Below are 12,180 nucleotides of genomic sequence, written 5' to 3'. Positions count from 1 at the left end.
CAGGATTGAATTGGACAATTTAAATTCCAGCAGTCCTTGGGAATTTGGTTTGTTCTTGCCTCCTAAGTCTACCAGATCATGGTTCTTGAAGTAAGATCATTAATCTTCCATCACTCAATGGACTTGATGTGCCTAATTAATGCTTTCCATTAAGATTTCCTAAACTTGCATGAGTTTTTTAGTATTTTATGCAACTCTGCTTTCAGATCCAAAAAAGTGCAACTTAGATTGCTGGAGGACTATAAATCTGAGGCACTATTAGACTTGGATTCTTTATCAGGCCTTGCAGAAATAAGATTTTACAAAGAGGAAGGATCTGAGATCAAATCTATAATAAAGCTTGGTGTGTCTACTGGCCCTTCTTCAGGGGAAATTGTTGTGCCATCACAAACAGTGACTTTGGTGCCACGATATGTCATTTGTAATGAATCAGAAGAATGTATCACTGTCCGTCAATGTTACTTTCAGGTTTGATTTTATAAATAATAATGTGAATGCTTATTTTTCTTTAAAAACATGTAATTGATTTTTCTGATTGTGAAGGATGACTTGGCGGGCATTGCCTCCATTGACAGTAAACAGCAAACAACACTGCAGCTAAAGGAAGGTTTTGGCAGGGACAGAGAGTTCAGTTTATTTGATCATTTTATTAGGAAGCACAGAAGCTCCAGTGACAAGTCCTGGCTGTATGTTCAGATTAAAACAAAAGATCCTGGATTTGGATGGTCGGGGCCTGTTTGCATAGCTTCACTAGGACGTTTTTTCCTGAAATTTAGAAAGATAACTAACAATTTGACAACACCAGACCGTGACATGACACAATTTGCTGCTATTCATGTAGTGGAAGAAGGCTCTACTCTTGTTTTGCATTTCTACAAATCCCCAAATCTGAGTCTACCATATAGGATTGAGAATTGTTTGCACAATTTATCCATAACTTACTATCAGAAGGTTGTCCTGTTTGCATATCTGTTTCACATTTTCTGATAATTTTTTAACTTTGTATTTTTCTTCCCCTTACATCAATTGAGAACTGTCCAGGGTTCCTCAGAGCCTGAGGTTCTTGGATCTGCTACCAGTGCTGATTATGTCTGGGATGATTTAACTCTTCCTCATAGACTAGTTGTCCGCATTAACGGTACCTGTTTGAAACAATTCATCCTTTTCTTTAGTTTATTATCAGATATGCTTGAGTGATATTTATTTTCCCCACATGCTTTGCGTGGTAGAGATGCTACTTAAAGTCAATATCTACTATTTTTTTATTTTACCTGTGCTTTCCTTGTGGTCATGATCCATGTGATTTGGATTACAGACTTGACCCTTGGATACATAACTTAGTCATCATGTATGTACTAAATAGAGAAAGTAAGGAACACTATTTTTGCATTATTTTGATGTTTTTGTTAACCCCTTTCCTTTTATTTTTTTGTGTTGGTGGAACTATTGTGGGTTATTGATCCTAGAATGTTTAGGTTTACATCTAATAACGGTATTGATTTCTCTTACAGATAGCCTACAGTTACGAGAAATCAAGTTGGATAAGGTGCGGTCATGGAAACCATTTTACAAAGCTGGGCAACAAAGAGCGTTGGCTCCACGTTTGCTTCTGGACAAAAAAAGGGATCAGAGTGCAAGTTTTGGTGGGCTTAATGGCATGGAGATGGAAAACATTGGGTATGAAATATATGCAGAGGGACCCACGCGCGTTTTGCGAATTTGTGAGATCTCTGATAGTTTCAAGAGAGATACAGTTCTTGATTTGTGTGCAAAAATGCACTTTAGAATTTCCCAGTTTGCTATCCATTTACTTGAACCTGCAAAACAGGTATTTACATTTTGATTGAGTGCTTGAGTCCATCAATAGTTAATACCTAGTAGTTTTTGTTTAACTTGTCTTTTCTATGATTGTGGTTTAGGCCTCCAAATATGTGCGTGACTTAATTTTACTTAAAATAATTTGATTTGGAACATAAATGTGTATTGCTCCTACTTTTTTGGATATAGTTTGTATTGCTCAGTGTGTACGTCATACTTACGTCTATCTATTCTAAAAATGCAAAATAGAACTTAAGAAGGACATTTTATGTAAATTTGTAATTCAGGGTTTCACATGGGTAACAGCATCAGTGATCAAATTCCAAACGCTGCTGTTATCACAATAAGTAGGTATTTATAGTTATGAAATGCATGTCCCATTAGAAAAGGGCGGAGACTTCCCCTACCCTACTTGATCATGTTAGATTATTCAATACATCTCATTGAAAGCATAGCTGGTATGGTAATGCCGTTTATTGTTTTATCCTTCAATTGTGTGTGTGATGGGGAAACATTTCTAATATTCTTAATGTTACTATTTTGTGAAGGAAGTGGACGAGAATCATCCCACAGATTTTTCACCATTTTTAGTCGCAAAGCTTGGGAATCTGAACTTGAGTACTGTTTCTAATAATCATCAGAAATATAATCAGTTCAGTATACAGGTACCAGAATTAAGTATGCTTAATCCTGTTGCGTATCTGACTTCTACGAGTCATTATTCTTTATGTTTTAGAACAAATCTTCCAGATTCTCAATTAATTTCCCAGTCAAATAATTATTGATTTTCATCCTTTGTTATTGATCCAGTACTTGAATTTGGAACTTAAGTGGAATGAGGCTCCTTTTGCATCAATGCTTCGCAAACATCAATCTGATTACAGTGATTCGAATGATAGTGTACTGAAGGTTGTTTTTGTCCAACTGACCTCCAGTTCAAAGATTAAGCAATTTAGATACTCATCTATTTTTCTTCAGGTAAAGTTGAAAAAGACAGTTTCATTTTATTCTCTTTTGATCTTTTGGATCTTTTTTGTGTTGTTCTTTTGTCTACCTAAACTACTTTTGTTTGTTAAAGTCATCACAATTCAATGATAGGGAATAAACCCTAAACCTGTTTGCTGCTAAAGATTCATATTAAAATTTGCCGTAGTCATATATGATTAAACACCTTGGTTAGTGCAGCCAATTGATTTGAACCTTGATGAGGAGACATTAATGAAACTTGCTTCATTCTGGAGAAGATCTCTCAGCAACTCAGAGAGTCAGCGGTTTTACTTTGATCATTTTGAAATTCATCCAATAAAGGTTTCATTCTTTTCATGTTGTCAATTTTTTCCCTTCACCTTGAATATTTTCTGTAACTGTTGCGTGATGCGTGGACTTTCAACTTTGTAGATCACTGCAAGCTTTATTCCTGGGGATTCACATTCATGCTATAGTTCAGCACAGGAAACTCTGAGGTCTTTTCTTCATAGTGTGATTAAGGTTTGATTGGCATACTTCATCAATTTTTTAAAAGAAATTCTAGGTGACAATGTAATTAGTCGTGTTGTACCTTAATTGCACCTTAATCTCTCTCTCTCTTTCCAGGTTCCTCCCATGAAAGGTATGGTTGTAGAACTGAATGGCGTCCTGATTAGCCATGCTTTGATAACAGTGCGTGAACTAATAATCAAATGTGCACAACATTATTCTTGGTAAAGCCTATGACATACTCCCTTTTGAATTGAGGAATTGCACCTAGTCATGGCTGAAAATTGACAATTTTATTCAGGTATGCTATGAGGGCCATGTATATTGCTAAAGGAAGCCCTTTGCTTCCACCCGATTTTGTTTCTATTTTTGATGATTTGGCTTCATCCTCTCTTGATGTCTTCTTTGATCCATCCCGTGGGTTGATGAATCTTCCAGGATTGACCTTAGGTATATCTCATGCAAAGTCTCTATCCTGCTCCTATTTCTTCTAAAGTCGTCCTACAGGTTTCAAATTCCCCTTTGTGCTTTTTCCGTGATCTCCCTCCTTAAACTCAGGAAATATTGACGCTAAGTGTTGCGAGGATTTATAGCTAAATCTAAAACTGTAATTATCATGATGATCATGAATAGCTCAAGTTTTCATGTCTTTTTGCTGCAATTTTTCTTTTTTCATAGAAGTTAGATTGTCTTAATAAGGGGGATTGAGACTTGAAAACCTCGCAATTACATTTTATTGATTGGTCTCAATTTTATTAAGCTTTAAAGATTTTGCAAATGCTGGGGCACTTTTAGTTTATCTTCTGAAATTGATGATTCATGGTTAACTTGAAGTATCTCGTGAGAGCTTCAAGTTGCTGTATTGTGGTGTAATAATATTTTAGTTGAGAAATCTGAGAGCCAAAGGGGAAATGTCCTTTATCTTAAGGGAATTGATGAGCAGTGGATTTAGACTAAATAGCTGTAACCAGAAGGTTTTTCAAAGCATGCTTGAAATTATTTTCTAATTGGTGATGATTATGCTGAATCATACTATGCTACCTTCTGGCCTTGCCCCTTTTGGAGATTCAATATCCTTTGGAACTGAGAGCTGTTTTCTCTTTCAAAATTATTTCTTTGAACTCACTGCCTATACTGAGATGAAATTTTTGCTAGACAGATGAAAAGGATTGTTGAAAAACCTCGAGTCTTATGGGATGAGCATCACAATTTGAAAGGGAGTGTTAAAGGGAAGAATCTGGGAAAATTATCTCAACACCATTCATCCTAGCTGATACTTATCCTACAACACTTCCATCTGTATTTCGAAACTGCTCTAATACACCTGAACAGTATGTCTCCCATGTATATATTGGAGCTAATAAGGACCCTTTCAAACCACGACAGAATTAGCAAATTTTCTTAAATAAATTATGTATATTTATAAAATGTAAGGATGCTAGTCCTTATTTACATATGGTCGTTTGGCATGCAGAATTGGATGAAAAAAGAAATTTTGTAAAAATGTCTTTTTGGATGAAAAGAAAAATAAAAAGAAATAAATATTGTTGAATAATAATAATAATAATAATAATAATAGGGATATAATAAATATTTCATAACTTGATTGGTATGCACTCTAATGGGATTCCCTTTCCTACTTCGCTATGAACAAGGGCCTTACTTTCTCCTCCAAATTATATATATATATATATATATATATTTGTGGACCAGGTACTTTCAAATTTATCAGTAAATGCATCAAAAATGAAGGCTTTTCAGGGACAAGACGCTACTTTGGTGACCTTGGGAAAACAGTATGTATTAGTTCTTTGTTGTTCGCAAACTTAATTTTCAATTGCAGATGTAATACTCATGTCTTAGCATAACGATCAATTGATGTTGGTCCTGCAGCTGAGATCCGCAGGTTCCAATGTAGTTTTTACAGCTGTAGCTGAAATATCAGACTCTGTTCTTAAAGGAGCAGAGGCAACTGGTTTCAACGGAATGGTACTCAATTGCTTCCTTGTTTTGTTTATTCATAATTTTATTGGAACATGGACCTATTCAGTATAATATGTTTTGACCATTTATATTTTAAAGGTGAGCGGGTTTCATCAAGGAATACTAAAATTGGCTATGGAGCCATCATTTCTGGGAACTGCACTAATGGAAGGCGGTCCAGATAGAAAGATCATACTTGATCAAAGTCCAGGAGTTGACGAGGTATTACATGATTTGTTTTGTTATGCTGTGCCCATGGTATTAGAAGACTTCATATGACTGCTGACGAACTTCTTTGTCATTCCCTTAGGTCGTGAACACTGTATTTAAGTTTCTGTGTATGCATAGATGCATTCCTTTACTTCCATTTAAATGACATATAATAGGGGATGGCTGGATTGACAAACTGTTAAGATTGTAGCGCGCGCAAACAAACAAAAGCTGGAAGCTGGAGAACTATTTCGGGATTTCAAATAATTTCAGAGAGGCATCTGTTAATAGCAAAAATATTGACCTGTTGTATTCACCTTAAGTGGGAAGCATTGGTGATGTCTACAAACATGCGCGCACAAAAAAAATCTTGAGATGGTAGTGTTTAAAATAAAAGAAAAAAGAAGCTGGAAGAACTATTTTAAACTTTCAAATGAATTCAGAGAGGCATATTTTAATAACAAAAATATTGACCTGTTGTATTCACCTTGAGTGAAAAGCATTGGTGATGTTATCGATTACTAATTAGATGTGTGCTCTAATGCAGTTATATATTGAAGGATATATCCAAGCCATGTTGGATACTGTTTATAGACAGGAATACCTGAGAGTCAGAGTTATTGACAACCAGGTAATAGATAAATCTGCAAGTAGTTGGTAAGGACGCATGAAAAATTATCTACCAAGCATGAGTACATTGAATGGAATTTCAACAAGATATCCTTGTTTATAGAATGATCAGATGTGTTGTGCAATATTTTTTTTTTTTTTATTGTGATACCCTGAAGTATACAAATTAGCTGCCATTGATTAGTAGATCCTATACTATCTGGATTTGATGGAATACTTTACGTGTCTAGGTTATCCTTAAAAACCTACCTCCAAATCATTCCCTCATTAATGAGATCATGGATCGTGTAAAGGAGTTCCTTGTTAATAAGGCATTGATCAAAGGAGATCCTTCAACCACTTCCCGCCCTTTGCGTCGTCTTCGTGGAAAAAGTGTAAGTTTTATTTTTGTGAGCATGTTTATGGTAATATTGTCTTTCCTTTCTTTGTTAATTCCAACGGGAGACACCCAAAATTTGTTCTTACCCAAGAACCCTGGGTTGAATTTGTTAATTTGGAGGTGCTTCAAATGTTACATCCATAAAATTCACTGTCGGAGCAATTATTTTTGTCAGCTATGCAGATTAACCCTTAGCTACATTTCAAATGTTACATCCATAAAATTCACTGTCGGAGCACTTATTTTTGTCAGCTATGCAGATTAACCCTTAGCTACATGAATTTATCAATTGGACGTAAAATAATTTCCGGAATGAATGTTGCAAGTGACTGGATTAATTGGCACGCCCAATCTAATGAATCCTTGTTCATTCCTGCGTCACTTGGCTGCGCATGGAATGTATCTAAGAGTGGGAAAACTGTATTTTTCACTTATTTCTGGAACAACTTGCTCAAGTTGCATTCCCAGTTGCAAGCAAACTAATCCGTACAGAGATTTCGTGCAGGAATGGAAAATTGGGCCAACATTGATGACATTGTTTGAACATCTCTTCGTTAGCTTCGCAATTCGCATGCTGAGAGGGCAGGCTAACAAGTTTATTTCCAGCCTAAACCTAAAGTGGGCAAAGAAGTCACAATCTGACAATGAGGCACCCAACTCACCGAGCTTGATTGTAAAGAAGCAGAACATGAGATTCATTCAGAAATGGGGAATTACTAAGTTCGTCTTGTCAGGCATTTTGGCATATATCGATGGACGTCTTTGTCGGTGCATTCCTAATCCGGTAGCCCGCAGAGTAGTTAGCGGCTTCTTACTTAGTTATATTGACCAGAACGACAATAAATAAAATCCTCGTCTGTTTGTATTGACCAGGGGCGCTTGTCCATCTTGCTCGGCCCATAAAATTTGCATTTCCCTTCTTGGGTTTAAATGAATATTTTACCTGAGCATGCTCTCAAGTATGCTGGTCAAAAAAAGAGCATGCTTTATTTTACAAATTCTTGTTTGAAATGAAATTAAAATTAAAATTAAAATACTGGCCTAAAAAATTTTAAATATGTACCTACAACTTAGGTTGACATGAATGCCTGAGATTTTTCTATCAGTATGTTCACTTTCCAATCTTTACGTATGGATCAAACATAGTTAGGATGATGCTTCATGCTTCAAACCTGATTGTTGGTAAAAATACGCGCACGCGCACATAAAAGGAGATTAATCTCTCTTTCTCACAATTGGACTTTCATTTTCTGGCAACGAAGATATTTCTAACCTCAAAAAATAATTTTGTTTAAAGAGTTATAATTAGTATGCACGCAGTGAGTTAAGTGAGACGACTAAAGATCATGTTGTTAAATACTATGCAAAAAGTTTATTAAGAGTACTCCTTCAGTTTTTTTGTAAGTCATTTTTACCAATATCATCAATGTTAATATAAAAAAAATACAAGGAATTAAAGTGTCTAGAATTTCAAATATGTTCTTATATAATAAATTTAAAAAGTAATGTGTTATTTTTTTCTCTCTCATAAAGAATAATTTTAAAAATACTGTTTGAATATTATTTAAAAAGTTATATCATAACTTATAAATAATATCAAATGGATTTTTTAAAATGTGATTTATAAATGAAACCGGAAGAAGTACATGATATGCCATGCCATTAAAGAAAAAAATAAAGTATATATCCCTGTCAAAAAATTAGGGGCACGGAACGCAAAATGTGCCATTAAGACGTTAGGTAGGGGTGTTCACCGAACGGGACAGGACCGGAACACCCCCATCCCGTGTCCCGTCCCGAAAAAAAGATCGAGACTGAATTTTGGTCCCGTGTCCCGTCCCGTCCTGAAGTCATCTCGTCTCTTTAAGAGTCGGGATGGGACCGGGACAAGATCGGAACGTCCCGCAGTCCCGATAAATGAAATAATATCGAAAAAAGATCTGGATAATAATGTTCATTAAAATTTTAAATTATATAATTTATTAAGTTTAAAATCAAAATAATACAAGTACATAAATAACAATAATTTAAAATTAATTATTGAATTATATTAATCACAACTACATATTATAATAAAAAATACAAGTGATCTTTATGCTATAAGATTTGCAAAAACAGGCAAGTCAAACACAACATCAAATAATTGTTCTTCTACTTTAGTGAAGATGTACTAAGCTAATTACTCTTCTAAAAATAAGTAAAAAATATGTTATAAATAAAAGTTATTAAATAGATAGATATAAGAATAAATTATATTAATATAATTAATATATTATAAAAAAGATATCGCCATGTTTAGTCCATACCATTAAAATTATCAATATAAAAACACTTTAGTTTTAAATAAGAATTGTAAGTATTAAAATTATAATTGATATAATTAATATAAGTATAAATTATATTAATATAATTAATATATTTAAAATAAAAAATAATATATTTAATATTCGGGACGGGACGGGACGTCCCGATGGTAATCCCGTGTCTCGTCCCGTCCCGAACCCCTTTCCTGTCCCGTCCCGTAAAGTTCCGTCCCGATTATTTTCGAGTCAGGACAAAACTCATCCCTATATGATCGGAATGATACCGGACTAATCGAGACGGGTTCAGATTGAACACTCCTAACGTTAGGACTCGTCAACCCATTTTCGTCTCCAATTCTTACTTCCTCCAATTGTCATTTTAAACCTTACTAATCAATTGCTCGCCCTGTTTCTGGTTTCGCCGCGGGGTTCCCCTTTTTTACCTGGCCATAAAAAGTAAGACGCTAGGACTTAGGAGCAGCATACCAGGAGTAAAGTACGCGGACGCTTGGATTTAGCTTTTAGAATTTCAACAGTACATTTGAGTATACTTACTTTGGTGAACGTAGTTTGGCTATTAGTAAACAAAAATTTCCAAAAATTGTAAGTCCATTTGAGAAATTCCTAAATTTTTTTCACTCAACAAATCTATATTAGCTTGATTAAGCGTCAGATAGAGTGACATGTTTTATTAGTGCCCAAGAGTCCAGAGGTAGAACCCGCGGTGCATTACCAACAGCGATTGCAATTTGCTAAGAGCTAAAGAATTTCAAGAAAATCTCTTTGCCTCTGTTCCTGTTAACTACAGATAATAGCATTACAAAAGAAACGGGACAGTTGCGTATAAGTATTATGATAGAAAATGGATGATAACAAATCCTCAATTTCGGCCCAGAACACCAGAGCTAGTAAGGAGACGTAATGCTCTGTTGGAATTGTTCAAAACTGAAGATGATCTTGAAACCTCCATTTTCCTTCTCTTCAAGAATTCCAAGGAACTCTGTAAACATGGAGGGGGCCCAATGTCGTCCAAAATGACAGAATCACCATCATAATCCAAACTGCAGATCACAGAAGGTACACAACACAACTTAATATTGAAAAACACTAAGCAGAGAATCAATGAGTCAGGATGGAAATAATGAAAACTTTACCTTGTTTTCTTCGACTTTTTCTTCCTTAAAGTAGGCTCAACTTTAGCTCCGTCATCATTGGAGTCTGATGGGAAAACTTGTCTGCAAATAAATTAGAGCCCTTTCGTGAGAGATTTTATACAAACAACCATACATATTTGGGATAAATGAAAAAACTATGCCATACTTCTCTCCAGCTGCAAGCATCTGGACAATGTCATCCGGAAGAAATCCTGCATCTTCTGTTGATACCTGCTCAGTTTCAGTTTCAGTTTCCGATACATCTTGGGAGTCTTTGCTGGATTTGGATGGTCGAGGTGTTAACCTCTGAGCCAATTTTCTCCTACGCTCTTTTTTTTCACGGATAAGCCTACAAGGCAGCACACTCATATTAAATACCATAGCAAGTATGATTAATGCGTCCACTACTGACTTCAACAGTTGATGAGCATGATATCATATCTTAAACTAGGATTCAGCAAAGAAAAAGGAGCAGTAAGTGGTAACAAAAAAAAAAAAAAAAGATACTGGCAGAAACAGTTCAATAAATGCCTAATTTTGACACAAATCCCTTGAAAGGTTGTGTGTGTCCACCCATGGATTTCCATTACATTATTTTAATTAACAAATCATACTCTCTAGACAAAAATAAAAATCCAATGTTCAAAACAAGAAACATCAACCTCTCATGAGGCTTAAGTTTCCATTGCAAGGCCCTAGTAAATAATGATCCATGGTATCCAATAGCAATCTGTCCAAAATTCCATAAATGGCTGCATTCTTGAGTGAAAATGCATTCTTTAATCAATTCATCAATACTACCTCCGGTCCTAAATTTAAGAGCTAGTTGAGGGGATCTGTTTTGGTCCTAAATTTAAGGCCTCAATCTCCTTTGTCTCCTGTATCTTTTTTTTTTTTTTTAACCCCAAACTACAATAGTTAGATTCTTGTAAAACGTACAAGCTATGTGAATAATAGTCAGTATAAATTATTAGAAGGAGAGGTATTTTAGGAAATCCAACATGCATTTATTACTTGAGAGAGTGTAATATAAAAAGATGTAACTGCTCATGTTGAGCCTGCAAAAATGCATGGAACTCACACTAGTTTCTTAGACTCCAACTGAAAGGCCTTCTAGATACCCTGAGCGAATACCCAAATCAATTCCATCCTAAAGGACACAATATACTAATTCTTCGAGGACATAAAGCAACTCGATGCCAGCTAACGTAATGAATGCATGGTAAAATCAACAGAATATGCTGAATTCACTCTCACTTCGATTTTAACTTCTTTTTTCTATTCAATCTGTTAAAACCTAGTATATTTGGGTCAAGCATGAAATTATCGAGATAACGAGGATTGAAAGTAAGATTTACTGCAGACGAGTTAACTGAAAGCCCTGGACACTACCATTCGCATCATGATTGGAAGTACAATGTGGCTAATGTTTCATGCAAGTTACGTTAATATACTTGATGAGAAACTTTCTGTGTCAAAATTCTACTTTCCCATATCTTCCAATCAAGCAAACATCAAATTCATTATACAAAGGGTACTACCTCACTTTGCTTTCTTTCTGAATTTTCCTTATCTCCTCTTCTTGTTGTACACCCTGCGAAACGCAAAATTATGAAGTCTCCGTTACCCCATACCAATTAGTTGAATCATAGGGATGAAGAAAAAAGCAAAGATACCTGCTCGGCTGTAAACTCTTCGGGTGCGTCATTATCGTCTTCTCTGTCCGACATATCTGATTCCACTTTCGGTTTCCCTATCCTTTAAATCTCCGGGAACCCCGTCTAGGGTTTATGAGGCTCCTCCTTCAAGGTTTTTCATCTGGCCATGCCTTTCTTTAAAAACAATTTAAAAAAAGAAAGGAAAAATGCTTTGCCCATTTTCTTGGGTCAATGTCAACTAATGCGGGATAGATGGGCCGACCCATTGATGTGGTTGAAAGAAGTAAAGCCCACATTGACATAAAGAGAGGATTCTGTAAATAGTGATTTACCAACACTTAATATCTATGATGGAATGATGAAAATTGAAAGTACATTTCGCTTTCTTTTAATTTTACTTTTGATATCTCTTTTTTTTTTTGAAATTACAAACCAAGCTTAGGTTTGAAAAATTTTTAACACTAGAGGAAAAGCAAACAAAATAGATTACACATTTTCTATCCAGATGATAGAAACTAAGACAACTTAACGGAGGTGTATTGAAAAAGACAAGGCAATCAATCACATTA

The 12,180-nt window shown here is 35.2% G+C and overlaps 2 protein-coding genes across 12 annotated transcripts in view; one reads left to right on the top strand and one right to left on the bottom strand.

The window, feature by feature from the left end:
* The window catches only part of LOC129311789 (uncharacterized), a 31,082-nt gene extending 23,588 nt beyond the window's left edge, over positions 1-7,494 (top strand). For 3 of the 11 annotated variants that reach the window (XM_054954250.1, XM_054954254.1, XM_054954255.1), the window contains 17 exons: positions 4-90; positions 207-468; positions 544-951; positions 1,042-1,138; positions 1,512-1,828; positions 2,367-2,483; positions 2,629-2,796; positions 3,004-3,126; positions 3,217-3,306; positions 3,412-3,518; positions 3,596-3,744; positions 5,008-5,090; positions 5,188-5,283; positions 5,377-5,499; positions 6,035-6,118; positions 6,348-6,491; positions 7,002-7,494. In XM_054954250.1, the coding sequence (XP_054810225.1) occupies positions 4-90; positions 207-468; positions 544-951; positions 1,042-1,138; positions 1,512-1,828; positions 2,367-2,483; positions 2,629-2,796; positions 3,004-3,126; positions 3,217-3,306; positions 3,412-3,518; positions 3,596-3,744; positions 5,008-5,090; positions 5,188-5,283; positions 5,377-5,499; positions 6,035-6,118; positions 6,348-6,491; positions 7,002-7,343 (2,797 nt within the window). In that variant the 3' untranslated portion in view covers positions 7,344-7,494. The other 8 variants (XR_008593388.1, XR_008593389.1, XR_008593390.1 and 5 more) reach the window with 8 other exon arrangements.
* A 2,072-nt stretch (positions 7,495-9,566) lies between these two features.
* Positions 9,567-11,788, bottom strand: LOC129311826 (uncharacterized). The gene is made up of 5 exons (XM_054954298.1): positions 11,630-11,788; positions 11,495-11,547; positions 10,120-10,302; positions 9,954-10,034; positions 9,567-9,860 (listed from the first exon to the last, which is right to left on the bottom strand). Exons 1-5 carry the CDS (start codon positions 11,681-11,683, stop codon positions 9,680-9,682), a joined length of 552 nt encoding a protein of 183 aa, XP_054810273.1. The 5' UTR covers positions 11,684-11,788; the 3' UTR covers positions 9,567-9,679.
* Between the last annotated feature and the right edge of the window lie 392 nt (positions 11,789-12,180).

This window comes from Prosopis cineraria, unplaced genomic scaffold (genome assembly GCF_029017545.1).
Source record: "Prosopis cineraria cultivar Desert tree isolate PC_DT_omini unplaced genomic scaffold, ASM2901754v1 PC5, whole genome shotgun sequence".
Taxonomy (NCBI): Eukaryota; Viridiplantae; Streptophyta; class Magnoliopsida; order Fabales; family Fabaceae; genus Prosopis; species Prosopis cineraria.
The sequence above is the reverse complement of the archived record's forward strand: the minus strand, read 5'-3'. Positions and strand labels throughout refer to the sequence as shown.